This window comes from Notamacropus eugenii, chromosome 3, assembly GCF_028372415.1.
Source record: "Notamacropus eugenii isolate mMacEug1 chromosome 3, mMacEug1.pri_v2, whole genome shotgun sequence".
In the NCBI taxonomy this organism is placed as follows: domain Eukaryota; kingdom Metazoa; phylum Chordata; class Mammalia; order Diprotodontia; family Macropodidae; genus Notamacropus; species Notamacropus eugenii.
Window position 1 is genome coordinate 299446198 of NC_092874.1, and position 16318 is coordinate 299462515.

The following is a 16318-nucleotide window of genomic DNA, read 5'->3' on the forward strand; positions in this document are numbered from 1 at the left end:
TGGTGCCCAGAGCTGCCTTCCAGGGGCTTGTGAGAACCACAGGGCTTATGCCCTGTTCATGCTGAATAAAGATATTAACTGGGGAATTCAAGACCAGGGTTTGATGCCTGGTTATGTCACCCTCTTCCTGTTGGACCCTAGCTCTCTGAGCCCCAGTTTCCCTATATGTCAAATGAAGGGTTTGGGTCAGATTTTTTTCCCTAAAGCTACCTCTAGTACTAAGGTCTGTGATTCTTAAGAGTATTTGCTGAGTTTAATTCTTATGCCTATTAATAGATTTGTATTTGTTACAGATCGCAGCTTGGTGTGCTGTCTAAATCTTGAATATTTCAATACTTTGAGTGTTCTTCACGGTCTGAACTCTTCTAATGTGGGGCATAGTGGGAGAGAATAGTCTTTTTTTGCTGGTGCTTCATCCAGGTCATGACTGGTAACCATAAATGTCCTCCAAGACTCAGTACTGGGCCTTCTTCTCTTCTCCTTCTATACTGTTTCGCTTGGTAATATTAGCTTCTGTGATTTCAACTGTCTCCTCTATGGAAGTGATTTTTAGATTTATTTGTCTAACCCTAACCTCCCTCCTCACCACCAGTCTTGCATCTCCAATGCCTTTTGGACAATTCAAACTGGATGTGCAGTAGACATGTTAAACTCGGTGTGTCCCAAATGAAACTTATTTTCTTGCTCCTGCCCCAGCCCTCCCCCTCATCCTAACAGCCCTGTTCCTGTGGAGAGTACCAACATCCAGACATCTAGACTCTACCAAGATTCCAACTTCGGTTGGTTCCTCCTCAGTCAGTCATCATGTCTTGTTGTTGCCATCTCTCAGATATGTCCCTTTGTCCTCTGACACTGCCCCCACCCTGGTACAGCCCCCATCATTTCATGCCTGGACTGTTGTGTTGGTGGGGGTAGGGAGGTGTCCTACCTAAGTCTGCTCTTTCCCCCCTCCTGTCCATCTTCAATTTAGCCACCAGAGTGATCTTTCCAAAGCCTAGATCTGACCATTCCACCTCTCCTTTTAATCAGCTGCACTGGCATCCTGTCACCTCCAGGATCAAATTGAAAACCTCTTTGACTCCTAAAACCATCTCCGTTACATTCTCTGGACCACCCCACCCCCCACCCCCACCCCCACCCCCGCCATGTACTGTTTGATCCAGTTACACTGACCTCCTTACTGTTCCTCAAATCATCAGTTACACTGACCTCCTTACTGTTCCTCAAATCATCCTCTCCCTTGTTCCTCTCTGGACATTTGTTCTGGTGGTCTCCCATACTTGGAACTGTCCTCCTCTCATCTCTGCTCCTGGCTTCCCTCAGTACCAACCAGAATCCCACCTTCTATAAGAATCCTTTCCCAACCTCTTCATTCTAGCGCCTTCCCTCTCCTGATTATTTCCAGTTCATCCTGTTTGCACATGATTGTTTACATGGTGTCTCCAGCTGGATGACATGAGCTGCTTGAGGGATGCTTTGCCTTTCTTTGCATCTCTGGCACATAGTGGGCACTTAACAAATGTTGACTGATTGCTGTCTCTGCTCCAGTGAGTGTTGTGGTGGGCTTTAAGAGCATTTCAAGCCACGTCTTGCTGATGGCCACCTCTATGCGTGTACACAAACACAGTATCCTAGCAGCTGCTTTTTCATTCCATCTGGGTTACAGAATTGGGAGAGACACCATGAAATGGATAGGTTTTAGAATCTGGCTCTGATTCCTTTTGCAAGGGAATCCATGCTTTTGGATACTTTCCCATTGTGAAATCCTTCATTCATTGGGGTAATTTAAAGCAGACCCAGAGCAGGTACCACTTCTTCATGAAGCCTTTCCACATAGCTACAGTGTAGAAAAAAGTGATCCTTCCCCCTCCTCCCCGTAGGTTTCTCTCTTGGATTTGCCCTCTTCCTTTAGAATCCCAGAGGTAGAAAGGACTCTTGACAGTCATATAGTGAGGCCTCCTCAGTTTATAGCCATGGAAAATGAGGTCCTGGGAGGGAGCCAGCACCAAAGGAAGATCACTTGGTACACTGTGTGGAGGATGGACTGGGAAAAGGAGGAGGAATGGGAGGCAGGGGCCCACAGCATTCCCTTGTGGTGTCCAGCTGAAAGATGATGAAGAGCTGAACCAGCGTGGTGATCATTTGAGTTAGTGAGAAGATCGCTCTCACCCTGGATGCCCCCTTTGCTGCATCTTTTACACCTGAACCCTTCTCTCCCCAGCGGCCCCCCCTCACAGGCCTTTGGTGCCTCACTTCCAGATTACTGCACTTGCCTCCTCACTGATTTCCTTGCCGCCTGTCTCTTCCCCTCCAGGTTGTCCAACGCTCTGCTGCCAGAGGAATTTAACTCAATTCCCAATCTGACAATGACTCCCCTGCTCCTTCAGCACCAGGGGCTTCCTTTTGCCCTCGGGATAAAATAGAAGCTCTTCTTAGTTTTTTAAAGCCCTGCCTCCCTAGACAACCTTCAGCCTTGCTGGCTGTCACTGTCCCCCCAGTGCTGGGGGAGCTGGCCAGCCTGTGCTCCTCCGCCCTCACACATGGCTATCTTCCAGGCCCAGAAGGCACCCCCTCATTTCCTCCATCTATACTTCCTTCAGGGGCAGCTAGGTGATGTAGTAGATAGAGCACCAGGACAGGAATCAGGAGGACCTGAGTTCAAATCTCACCCCAAACACTTGACACTCACTAGCTATGTGACCTTGGGCAAGTCATTTAACCCCATCCTGGGTCATCTCCAGTCATCCTGATGAATATCTGGTCACTGGATTCAGATGGCTCTGGAGGAGAAGTTAGGCTGGTGACCTGCACAGCCCTCCCTCACTCAAAACATAGTCAAGTACCAGTCATGTCATCATTTCTCTGATGGCATGGTCTTCTTCGACAACCAGGGATAAACACACACACACTTCTTTCAGTCTCTCTCTTCCATTAAGGCACAGCTTGGGTACCATCTTCTTCAGGAAACCTTTAAGGATCCCAGCTGATGGTGCCCTCGTTCTGATGGTGCCTGGACTGAACTGTTTTGTCTGTATTTGTATTTATTTCCCTTAAAATGATTCTATATAGATTTTAGCTGCCTTTGTGGTCTTCCTACTTGTAAGGAGGGCTTGTTTCATTCTTTGTTGTGCTTCCAATCCCTAGCACCCACAGAACGTCTAGCACATAGTAGGCACTTAATAGATACTGTTGATTGGTGGATATGGGGTGAGTTTTCCAGAACTTTTTTTCTTTCTTCGAACTTTACTATAGAGAGTGGCTCTCAGAAGATGTAAAACACAGTGGAGAATTAGCTAATGTAAAAGTAAAATATACCAAGAAAATTTATTTTAAAAGAAATTTATTAAGTCCATGGAATAACTTACAGTAGAAGATGGCTGAGGCAGAATGCTCATATGCACATCCACTGAAAATGTTCAGATCACACTAGATTGAATAATGACTAAGAAAGGCAGGGAGAAGCTGGACTTGTCTTACTTCCGAATTGCACAGCCAGCCAGAAGACCAAGGATGATAGGTAAGCTTGCCCCGCAGGAGCCTTCGAACATGACCAGAGACGGGCCAGAAATGTGTATGTTTATATGGGTGTACCTGGGGGCATTAAGAAAAGGGGGCTCTGGGAAGAGATGGAGAACAGCAGTAGTAGCTGAGAGGCACACACCAGAACCCAGTCCCAGGGCTCCAGGGGCCCTAGTACTTTTGTTCTCAGATCCCCCTGAGGGTCGGCCAGCCTGAGAATCCAGCTTTCGAAATCTCAGAAGTCCAGGGGGCCGATCCCATTTTCCTTGACTGTGCTCATTGATTAAAAGGGGGTCTTTTCACTTCTGTTTTTAATTGGGGTGAATTTGGTTGAAGAAAGGATTAAGTTAGCAAGATGATACCCACAAAAGGCTACTGAAACTTGTAAAGAACGCGCTGACATGAACAGAAGGGAGCGTAGACAAGGAGGACAGTTTTGAAAATGAAGCGTGGGCTGAATGGAGATTCAAGGTGTTGCTCAGTTTTTTTTGGTTGTTGTCCTTTGTTTTCAGAGAGGATCAAAATGACATCACCATGATAAAGTGAAGTTTCCGTGTGTCTGACTGTGGCTGATCAGACCAATACAAGCTTGGAATGCTCTACCACAGGTTGGGCACAGAGAGTCCGTATGAATATTTGGGGTGGATATCCCAAATTTGCACATCCTGCGTTTACTTTGTGCTGTCTCAATTCTGCTTTGCTCATAGAGCACTGCATCCTTTCTGATGTGGGCATGCCATGCTGGGCGGTCCTGTGCCAGTGTCTCCCATGTTGCACTGTCAAATCCAGAGTTCTTGAGAGAGATCTTGAGAGTGTCCTTGTATCGTTTCTTCTGACCACCATGTGATCACCTGCCCCATGCAAGTTCTCCATAAAATAGTCTTTTTGGCAAGCATACATTTTGCATTTGAACAACATGGCCAGCCCATCAGAGTTGTGCTCTCTGAAACATAGTTTGAATACTTGGCAGTTCAGCTCGAACAAGGACTTCAGTGTCTGGTACCTTATCCTGCCAGGTGATCCTCAGAATCTTTCCAAGATAGTTCAGGTGGAAACAATTCAGTTTCTTGGCATGGCGCTGGTAGGCTGTCCATGTTTCACAGGCATACAACAATGAGGTCAGCACAACGGCTCTGTAGACCTTCAGTTTGGTAGTTAGTCTAATACCTCTTCTCTCCCAAACTTTTCTTTGGAGCCTCCCAAACACTGAGCTAGCTCTGGCAATGAGTTCATCAACCTCATTATCAATGTGTACATCCCTGGAAAGTACATTACCAAGGTAAATGAACTTATCCACAGCATTCAAGACTTCTCCATTTGTTGTAACCAATAGTTCCAAGTATGGATGGTGTGGTGGTGGCTGATGGAGCACCTGCGTTTTCTTGGTGTTGATTATTAGGCCAAAATTAGGCACCAAAGGTGGAAAGAATCCTGCAAAGGGCTTGACATCATTGCTGCTGTTACCCTCTCTCTGTAATACGGGGACTTTTTGCCAGGGTCGTCCTATTTTTTTTTTTTGGCAGTGATCCAGTCAGTTGCTCTTCTACAATCCTAGCATTTCTGCGGGCCCTGTGGCAGCTTGTCTCTGGCCATCCTGCCTCAGGTAGCAGTGAGGCCTCTTGGAGTGAAGATCCGAGATCCAGTCCTGCCTTACTAGCTGAATGACCCTGGGCAAGTCACTCAGCTATGGTTTGCAGTAGCATCAGCCTCGTAGCGGGCCGGCATGATCATTGAGACAAGGTACGTGAAGCATTGTGCAGACCTCAGAAATACTGTCTCGATGTTTGTTGTGACTGTGCTTGCCAGGGATGGTGCCATTTCAGATACTCCCCAAACTATTTCTTATAGGTTCTGCACGCTCACTTTTTACCACTTGGCTTGTTCAGTCTGTAAGTGTTTATTGGTCCCTGCTGTGTGCAGGACGTTGGTTAGACAATGATGTTGCAAACAAAAGAGAAAGCTCATCTCCCCTCAGCCGGCTTACAGGCTGTTAGAGGAAGGCTGAGGGAGCACAGAGTGTGTGGGGCCTCAGGTTCTCAGAAGCAGAGGGGAGCCTATACAGGGCAAACACCTCATTAGGTCTTGGGAGGTGGTTGTTCCCATGTTACAGATGGGGAATTGAGAAAGACCAAGGTTAAGTGACTTGCACAAGGTCACAGCTAGGAAGCATCTGTGACTTCAGGGGCTACCTGGCTGCCTCCCCCTCCTGGCAGGTCTATGGGACAGAGATGAAGGGTCAGAGGTGGAGGAGGACCACAAGACTAGTCTGATTGAACCCCAGAGTGTAGGGCAGGGGAGTGAATAGAAGGTTGGAAAAGGAGCCGGGCTTTCGTGGTCAAAGGGGTGTCTCTTGGGTCCTAGGGCAGTGGACACCAGGCAGGGGGCCGAGGCCAACTGTGGCCGGTCCAGCAGACGGTGATGCCCTGGGAGGGGAAAGGATGAGGTCCGGCCGCCCAGACAGGCTTGTGGTCAGATTTTTCAGCGACTTGGTTGCATTTCCTCCTGGGAGGTTCAGGATCACTGGGAGGTGAGCTTCCCCAAACCCTGCGGCCCATTTCACTTTCTGGAACGAATCCTCGTTAGGATGCCCAGGTGGGGGCCAGGCAGGCGTAGATGAGCCCGGCAGCACCCAGAGGCTGCCCCCCGCCCCCCACTGTGCCCCCCTGCGGAGCTCTGGAGCTGCTTTGTGTCCTTGCCTCGGCCTAGGGTGGGAGAGTAGGCCGGGCCCCGCTCCCAGATGCCTCTGCGGGGCCCCCAGAAAGGCCTAGCCCCCATCTTTGCCTGGGCGCCCCTGGGGCCCGGCTCTGCATCCCCTCCTCCTTCTCCTCCTCCCCGGAGGCTTTCCCTCGGAGGCGGTGACGGCAGCTGCAGTGGAGGGGCGGGGGGCGGGGTGGGGGTGGGGGTGAGGGGGGCGGCAGCAGCAGCAGCCCCAGCTTTCTTCTCCTCCCTCCCTCCCGGCCGCCTCTTCTCCCTCCCCTTCTCCTTGATTGACAGGCCTGCCCGGGGTCACATGACAGGCCTCTATTTGAAGGTCACCACAAGCTGCTTCCTTTAGAGAGACAGAGGGGGAGAGCGAGAGCAGAGAGGGAAAGCGAGAGTGCGAGAGGGAGAGGAGAGGAGAGGAGAGAGAGAGAGGGAGAGGCGAGGCAGGAGCGGCGAGGCGAGGCAGGCGGCGGGCCGGCGGGCAGCACGGGCGCAGAGGCGGGCAGGCGGCAGGCGAGGAGGGTGCCCACGCCAAGATGGCCGACAGAGCCTCCGCCGCCTTGTGAGCGAGCGAGCCGGGGAGCCAGCCCCAAGGACAAAAGGGAGCCAGCCGCCGCCGCCGCCGGCCAGCGCTTCCCAGGCCCCGCTCGGCCCGCGCCGCTGGATGCTGCGTGCCGCCGGGGGCTGCATTTCTGTAAGCACTGCTGCACTTTACCAGGTGGGTACCGCCGCGAGCGGGGCTGCGGGGCCGAGCAGGCCCAGCGCGGAGCCGGGCAGCGCGGAGCCGGGCAGCGCTGGCGACCGAGACAGGCCTGGGCAAAATGGAGCTTGGGCCGGGGGAGCGATGGCGTTCGGAAACGGGGGCGGGCGAGCGGCCCGGAGCCGGGCGGAGCTGCCGCCCCGAATCCGGGCTTTCGGGAGGGATTTGACAAACTCCCCCTCCCCCCGTAAATCTGCTGCAAAAATTTGCATAAATAGAAATGGCTTTGCATTCCTTCTGCTGCCGAGGCCGACCGAGGCGGGGGGAGGCTCGGGGCCCTTTGCTGCCCTGCTCCCAGGCCCCCCTTCCTGGAGAGATGGAGACCCGCGGTCGGGAGGGCTGGGCTTGGAGACTGGGAGCTTGAACCCAGCTTCCTAGGAGATCCGCGCGTGTGCGCGCCCGTGTGTGTGCGCGCCCGAGCCTGCCTGCACCCCTGCGCTTTCATTTTGTGTTCGGAAAGGTGCCACCAGATGCGCCTTCATGTCGGCCGCGGTGCCCTGCGCCCCTGCCCCGGCCTGGTCTCTGACCGGAGTCAGCGGTTAGAGGCGGCCCTGCCCGGGGTGAGGGGGCTTTCTCTGCCTAGCCTGGGTCCCTGGTTTGGGCCGCGCCTCCCTGCGGGAGCGCTTCGGGGGCTCACCCGAGAGTGGGGTGGATGTGTGCTGGGCAGTGTCCGTTGAGATTGTGCACTGCCCGAAGTTTAAATTCCATTGGTCTTAATGCCGTCTTGTAGCGGGAGGATAAAAACTGAGAACTCGCTTTCTGGGAGCAGCCTCCCCCTATCATTGGGAGAGTGTGATGTAATGCTCCTTCCTCTGTCTGGTGGGCTGAGGGAGGGTTAGTTTTGTGCTGTGGCAGGGAGAATGCCCCCAGCCCCCACAGCCACACGGCTCTGCTTCGGAGGGTCTGCTTCGCCGGTGCTGGTGCATTTATGCGGTGATACATTTCTGGAGAGGAGAGTGAGAGGACTGTTCATCTGAATCTGTTAGCGAAGTGAAATACCTCTTTAAAGGATGCAGATAGACTGGATTGTCCGACTCGGATGGTTTATCTAGGCACGGAGACTGTACTGGATCTGATAGACTGAGAATTAAATTGTTTTAATTTTAAAATACTTATTTTCTCTTTTCCTTTACATTTAGTTATACTGTTACCACTGAGACTGAAAATATTAACTTAATAGGAGAAAAATGTTGCAGCATTATAAAAATCTGACAGCCTGTGGAAGGAAAAGGGCGTGCGGTGATTTCCTAAGAAGCGCTATTCTGTTAGAGTGGGTTGGCCCCTTGTGCAGAAAATGGTTTACCTCCTTGAGTTAGTTGTTTATGGATAGGCGCAGTTACATGTTAATAATAGGCTTTCCATTTAATTTTCACCAAAATTAAAAGAATGAAAACTCACCAAATGGATGGGTCTTTTCCCTTTTTATTAGCAGTAGTAGAAGAAGGAATGATTTTTGATTTTAATGTTGTGAATATTTTCATTTCCATCAGACTGGAAATAGTAGTGAGAATCATCTGTTACAAAGGTATTCTGCAACCATCTTGGCTCATTTTTTGATTATGGTCTTTCTAGATGAAAAGAAGGGACAAATAAAAATGGGAGAGAAGAATATATTATGAACCTACAGAAAGCAGAACTGTCATTTTTATGAAAATGCTTATTTGGGGATATTCTCTTGCTAAATGCATAGTTGATCTCTGAATGCTGGAGATGAGTTTATAAGGGAAAGGGTGTGCTCACTATTTGAGATTGAATTTTGGGGGAAGATTTTTTTATTTATATATTTTTACCATTTTCATGCTTTTTTGTAGTATGCAGACAGCTGGATGTCTGGTTCATTCAGTTTGTTGCTTTGAATTAAGAGCCAAGAAGCCAAGTAGGTTTGCTTCTTGGGCAGAAAAGAGAACAGGATATTGAAAATTACCATATTGGGTACAAATTTAAAACAACATACTCAAAAATAGCAAAATGCATTGTTTGTTCAATTATTTATCATAGGTTTTTCTTTGCAGTAAGACATGAATATCATATAAATAAGATTGCTTAATTACCACTAGGTTCCTAGCAAAAACATATTTGAAATCTTATGGTTATGAGTGGTTTTAGAATAGGAGCTGCCATTTTGGATCTTTTTCTGTGCAACAAACCCTGATGGCAAATTTTTAAGGATGTGATTCCAAGGTATTTGAAAATGGGTGATGGACAGTATGTGAGCATGAACTATTTAAATGTACTTTCTCTTTTTTCTTCTTAGAGATGGGTTCTCTAACAGTGTAAGCCAAAGGCTTAAAATCTTTTAATGTTCATAATTGAGGGAAGTAACCTTCTGAAGAGTTGCTTAAAAAGTACAGAGGATGAGATTTGGGAAAACTGGATATTCATTGTATTTTCATAACTATTGAAGAAGCCAGTTTCTCTTGTTATTCTTCTAATAAATATCCTGCACAACCAAACTCCTTCTACTTAAGCCTGCGATGAAATCATAAGTCAGTATTCATGGTTGTTTCTTAGAAATAAATGATGGTGTCAAGTATTAAACTTAAAATATTTTAGAAAAATCTTAGTAAGTGATTTAAGTGAATGTTCTTCCACTGGCAAAGGGCACTTAAGTCTGCAGTACTTTAGAAGAAATCCTTTTAATCTCCGTTGGAATCCGTAGTCAATTGAACCACCTTCTCCACTCTGGCCTGGCTTTGAATGGAACTTTTTATTGACCCTTTATTTATCATGTGGTGCTGTATAGTTGGTGCTTTAAACATGACTTTAGAAATACTGAAGAAGGCGCTGTATCTGAGAGGGCTTACATGCGCCAGGGCAGGTAAGGAAGCTCCTGTTGTAAGACGGTCTAGGGTGCATGGTACTTAATTCTTGGATAGGGCTATGGCATAGGCATTATGCTTTAATGAGTTCAAGAATGCAGGCCGTGCATGCCTGTCTATCCTGGAGGGGGTAGGTGGTGGAAGAAAATGAATGGATTCTCTGCCTCCTCTTAATTGTATGAATTTGGGCAGGTCATTTACTTTCTCTGGAACTCAGTTTCCTTATTTGTAAAGTGAAGAACTCAAACTAAAGAGTTTTTAGGGTCTCTTTTAGATCTGTACGTCACAAGCCCTCGGATTTCGTCCATATGGGAGTAGTCCTTCCAGCAGCATATTTTGCTCTCAAATTAGGTTACATTTTACAGGGTGGACAGAACTTTCATAAAGATAAGTAAATATAACCTGTGTATAGAATAAATACCAAAGCAGAATGGGTCTTGTTGTGGGGGGAGGGGTGGGGGGGGTGTCGGGGAGGAAAGGATTACAACACTTGGAAGACTCAGGAAAGGCCTTTTCCAGAAGGTGGCTTTGGGAGCTGAGCCTTTAAGGAAGCAGAGATGAGAAGGGAGAATTTCCTGGAGTGGAAGACAGCATCTACAAAGGCAGAGTGGCAGGCAGTTAATGTAATACTCAAGGAATGACAAGTGTGCCACTCTGACTGCAACATAGAGTAATTGAGGAAGGGGAGTTACGTATGTAATCAGTCAGAAGCATGACTTGAAGACAGATTATAAAGATCTTTTAAAATACCAAAGAGAGGCACTTGTATGTTACCCAGCAAGACTTGGCAACTGATTGGCAGAGGCAGTAGGGAGCCACTGAAGCTTCTTGAGCATAGGAGTGACTTTAGGAATATCAATATGGCCACCAGGAGAAGGATTGATCATAGAGGCAGGAGCCTGGGGATAGGGATTCTCATTGAGGAAACTGCTATCATAGTACAGAAGAAAAGTGATGAGCGCCTGTACTGGGGTGACTGTAGCTAAGTAGAGAAGGAAGGGTGAAATAAAAGATTGTGGTGGTAGATCACCAAGACATGGCAAGCAGTTGCCTCTGGGAAGGACGGACAAGGGAAGAAGACCTCCAAGCCTGGAGTGGAAATGTAGTGACTTTCTGACAGAAATAGGAAGGAGAGAGGGCTTGGTATATTGACATTGAGGTACCTGTGACTCCTTACCTCCTCCTTTTCTCCCCCTCAAGTTCTCCATCTCACCTCCTCCTCCTTTACCTCATTACCTCATTCTTTTCCATTCCTCCATTTCCATCTCCTCATTTAAGACACAGCTCAAACACCTTCTCTGAGAAAACTTTACTGATGAGTTCCCCACCTGCTGGGGTTCTTCCTCTCTGATTAATCCAGGGCAGTATTTGTGAGGTGGAGAGGTGCTCACATCTGGGGATTGCAGGAGGCCTTATGGGAAAAGTTGGCACTTTAGATAAGTTTCATTCAAGAGCCAGCAGGAGAGGGCCAATCTGGAGTGGGGGAAAGGGTACAACATCCAGTAAGGCCGGCCTGGGAAGGACCTCAGAGGCCCCAGATCCCCAACCTCAAACTCAGTGGCAGCAGGGAATCTTCAGAACCATAAAGCAGAAGAAGGTCATGATCAGATGCCGCCTGAGAAGCATGTACCAGTTGAACCTATGAGCTACTGCTCTGGTGAAAGGATTAGAGAGTTCTTAGGGTCTTAGCCCCATGGGCTTGTGTTCCACTTTGTGCTTTGCCCAAGGCATAGACTTCCAAAACACAGGGTTACTTCCACTTTGTAGTGAGGTGTGAAAGTGAGAAGTCACTGAGGCTAATGTGGTCCTATGCACTCATTTTAAGATGATGTTTTTGCATATTCTTTTTTCTTGATTTGATTAGATTTGAAGATGACACTCAGACTCTTGATAGGGAGGTTTGTTTTTTTTGTTTTCTAATATTCATGATGTATTTGGAACCATCCACACTTAGCAGATCTCCTTTGTGACTAAGACAGAGACTTTGGATCACTAGGTGAGCCGGCCTAAGGAGCCCAGGGAGCCTGAGCCCGAGCCTCATTGCTTTGATAATCAGCCATGTGGGCTCATTTGAGGAATGGCCCGAGGGCCTAGTGAAGGGGCAGCAGGTGCTCCCCCTAAGGAAGATGCTCATTTTTACTGCCCTTCAGCTAACTTAAGCTCAACAAACATTTATTGACCATCTTGAGGGCCTTCTTCATATTCATCCAGGGATTGAACTATGCCGTGGTGTTTCCACCCTGGTCTCACTGGCCAGTGTAGGCTAGTTGTCCATGTTGGGTGTCTTAGCCCCCTCCTTATGAGTTCTAGAGGTGGGGAGGAAAGGGATCGTTTCTGATTTATCATGTTGTTTCCCCTTCCCATTCTCTGGCACTTAGCACAATATTCTGAACACAGTAAACATGTATTAAACATTTGTTGAATACATAACTAGATGAGCATTTGAGAAGGTGGATTTATCTGTTTTGTGGAAGTTATTAATAATAAATGTCACAGAAAATGGAGTGATGGGAGCTAAAATAGCAAATATTTAATGGTATTGGGGGAAAAAAACTCCTAAAACTTAGTGCTCACCTCAACTCCCTGTGTTCTTGGAATTAACCTTATTAAAAAAGCACATTTATGGTTCCACAAAGGTTCTCTGTCCCTTTTCCGTGTTTGTCAGTTATAGTCTGTACAGCTGATCTCAGTGAGCATCAGCAGCTTAAAGAAAGGCAGCAATGCTGCAGATCCTTTGTCTTTATGACTTTTTCAGGCCCTGGGGCTGTGCTCTGTGCATTCTGTGGGACTCTTGGTCAGTGTTTGGCCTGAAAAAGGTCTGAGAATTGGCATATTAAATGAGAAAAAGAGGCCATGCAGAGGCCTTTTTTCTTACGGATTTTGATGATGTTCTGAGTCTCTCAAGATATGTTCAATTTCATTGATAATCTGGTCATTTAAAACTGTTTTCACCTCAGAGGAAGTACTCACAGTTACAGTTTTGTAGATCTTGTAACTTTCTAACCTATAGAAAATGATGCTTTTTCATTTTATAGACTGCTATTAATTTTGGTGGCATAGAAATTGCTTTCATTTCATGAAAATGAATGTATTTCTGAAAAATACATTTGAATGTATTAAAAAAACTCATAGAAAAGTATTGACTAAAGAAATCCTGTTTGATTTCTCTTCTATGTACACATGATCATGGATAATGGACTAAGTGACTAGGTGTATCCATTCAACAAATATTTGTGAATCTTTCTGCTTGTGTAGGAACTCTGTTACGTCTACTGTACCAGTCATTGTAAAGGTTGCCAGGATACAGGGACTTGACCCTCACTTACCCTCAAGGGGCTCTTCTAAGTGCAGCTTAGAAGACAGAGATGGGAGCAGCCAAGATGCAGACATTTGTATGTGACCAACACCAAAAGATTGGTACAGATGAGCCTCTGCAGGAGAATCCACTCCTGGCTTGGTGTGGTCAGGAAATGCATAGCATTTGTCCTTTAAGGGCTTTGATATGATGAGATTGGAAGGAGATGTCATGAGAAAGGCATGGGGGTGGCCATGGTCAGGCAGAGCCGCTGGTTTCCTTTGTCATCCTCATGTCCTCCATCTTTCTCATCCATCCAGTCACTAATCAGCCTATTGCAGGCCTTCTGTGCTTCAAGTCTCTCCCCCAGGCCAAGCCTCCTCCATAGAACTCCCTCTCAAACACAGGTGGGATCCTGTTGCTCATCTTTTCCTAAAGTTCCTCCTGCCCCTAGTGTCTAACACAAACTCATCTTGTTTGAAAGTCTTGCTTGCACAGTCTGGAGAGAGGAGACACTTAATAATTAAAATGAATATTGATTGATTAGTTGATGCAGGATAGTAGTGGGAGTTGAGGCTAGGCAGGGCAGGCCAGGCATTAGGGAGCCATTGAAGAATTGTGAGCAAGGGAGTGACCTCCTCAAAAGAGTGTTGTTAGAAAATTAGTCCGTTGGCGATGTGCAGGATGGATTTGATAGGAGAAGAGAGATCAGTTGGGAGACTTTCACGGTCATCTGGGTTCAAGAACCGGGGGAATAGAAAGAATGGATGGTTGGGAAGAGATGTTCCAGTGGGAGAAATTGGTGAGACTTGATACCACGTGAGACATGGTGGAGGAAGAAGGAGAAGTCAATGATGATTTCTGAGTTTCTGATTGATTAACCATAAAAAACTCCCTTTTTAAGGAGAGGAAGAGGAACCTGGTTTAAGGGAGGAGATGATGAGTTCAGTTTTAGACTGGATTATGTCCAGGTTTTGTGAGAGAATCCATAAGGGAAGGCAGCTGGAAACAGAGACTAACCTCGGGCTCAGGACAGTCCAGCCAAAGCACATGAAGAGGGGGGATATGGGACTTGTGGGGGAGAGAGATGGAAGCCTTGGGAGGGGATGTGGCCTCTGGGGGGAGTAGTGTAAAGAAAATGTTTCTTTTAACCCTTCAGGCATCTGTGATTTCATCCTGTTGCTATTGCCCTTACTGATGAACCTCAAGCAGTACCGCGTAGGGTGGATGATTGGATGAGTTACTGTGACCGAAAACAACATTGTTCATCCGATGTTCCACCTCTCTGGTAATTAGCCTCTCTGACTGCAAGTGGACAGGCCACAGACAGAGCATCCTCCAAACCTTTCTAGTTTATTAGAACCAGCAGAGTAGCAGAGCTTTTAAAAACCCCAGGTCAGCTCCACAGCACAGCAAGGCAACGGGGTAGACATTAAGGGCAGGGGGCAGACTGTGATAATAAGGAGAAATGGATGACCATGTGGAGGTTCAGAAAGCCAGCCGCCTAAGGGTTAGGATGTAGAGGATGTGCCTAGAGTGAGTCTGGGGACAAAAACATCCTTGAGACCTTAATAGAAGCTTGAGCTCTTGTGGGTGAATAGTGAGACGTGGTGACTCTAAATGGGCTGATGGGTTTCTTTTTTTTTTTTTTTTTGTAGGGAGTCCAGGGCATTGAGATGGGGGCTGTTGGGCACGCCTCCATCAATGCAGATCAGTACTGCACTTGGAATGTGTAGGCTTGGGGCACCACAGTTCAGGTGACATGCCCAGGGTCACCAAGGGAGCATGTGTCAGTGGGAGCCTTCCTGCCAGCCCTCTACCCCTCTGCCACCTCCACCAAGGAGCAGCAGGCCCAGTATTCAGAAAGTAGTCCTCTCTGCACTCAGTGCTGGGGCTGCTCCCTTCTGCAGTGCTGATGACAGCCCATCCCCCACTCTCCATCCTATGGCCTTTCTTTTATATTCTACTTCAAGTCCTCCATACTGCCCCCAGGGAGGGCCTTCCTCCAGGTCCTTTAGCATCCCAAGGGGACCAGTTCCTTCCTTTTTCAGTCCATGTGCATTCTCTTGCTAGGTTCCTGGACAATGTCAATTGGGCCACTTCTGGTTTCATTTCTAGTCAGAATGCCTCCGCTGATCATATTGAGTTTATTTGAATAAGAATCTGAGTCCCCACAGTTAACAGTTTCAGCTCATCATTTCCTATCTGGAGTATTCTGCCCCACTGCAAACCCCACGCTGCAGGAGAGACATTGACACACTGGAGCATGTTCAGAGGAATCTCGAAACCAAGTCACATGAGCAAGGATGTGAAGAACTACGTAGTGGTAGAGAAGACTCATGGAGGGCCATGATTATAATCCTCAAATAAAGGTGCCTCTGTAAAAAGGAATAAGTTAAAACACAGATAAAGGAAGATATATTATTAGAAAAAAAATAAAACAAAATAAAGGTACCTCTTGCATGAAGGATTCGGGTCATGGAGATTAACTAGGACCAGTGAGTGAAGCAAAGTCAGCATTGAACAATTACCCACCAAGTACATGGTTCTGCTGGAGATATGAAGACACTTCCCCTTCTTACCCCCCCCTCCAGAACACGCACCTGTGCACATGCACGCACACACACACATGCACACGCTCATAGTGAAAAATGACTCCTCTTCTCCAGGACCTTGGGAGGTTGACCCTTAAGAAACTGAAGCCAGGGAATGGGCTGCCTGGTGAGATAGTGAGTGCTCCATAATCTTGTCTTGCAAGAGATCAAGGCTTCAGATAGAGGCTGGTGAAGTGACCAGAGAAGTGGACCCAGGTTGGAATCTAGAGAAATGCCCATGTTGCAGGGTATGGAGCATTAAAGGAAGCTAATTAAGGAATAGCCATAGAGGTAGGAAGATAAACCAAGGGAAGAGATTTTCAAGAATGAATTGGACCAAAGTTGTGAATTTTGTGGAAGCTAAGGCAGTTGAGAACCCAAAGGGAGGTGCTAGATTTGACCATTTAGCAGGCGTTTGGAACAGTCTGATCATATTCTTACTCAGGATGACATCAAAATAGGAAGTGAAGGAAACTCCCTTCCTCTGGAACACCAGAATTCAGAGATCAAGAATTGGAAGCATTTAGTCTTAGCTAAAAGCTTGGTTGTACAATGAGAAAAATGCTTGGTGGCCCCTTTCCCCAACAACGGGATTGTTTGTTAGCTGGAGCTTCTGGAGAGGGGCAGT

The 16318-nt window shown here is 47.4% G+C and overlaps 1 protein-coding gene across 11 annotated transcripts in view; it reads left to right on the plus strand.

The window, feature by feature from the left end:
• Nucleotides 1-16318, plus strand: part of TNRC6B (trinucleotide repeat containing adaptor 6B) — a 217451-nt gene that overhangs the window by 70112 nt on the left and 131021 nt on the right. For 3 of the 11 annotated variants that reach the window (XM_072656216.1, XM_072656217.1, XM_072656218.1), the window contains one exon: nucleotides 5043-5259. The exons of 7 other annotated variants lie outside the window; for them this stretch is intronic. In XM_072656216.1, the coding sequence (XP_072512317.1) occupies nucleotides 5243-5259 (17 nt within the window). In that variant the 5' untranslated portion in view covers nucleotides 5043-5242. Of the gene's footprint in view, nucleotides 1-5042; nucleotides 5260-6450; nucleotides 6941-16318 lie in introns of those variants that run through there. One more of the 11 variants, XM_072656219.1, reaches the window with a different exon arrangement.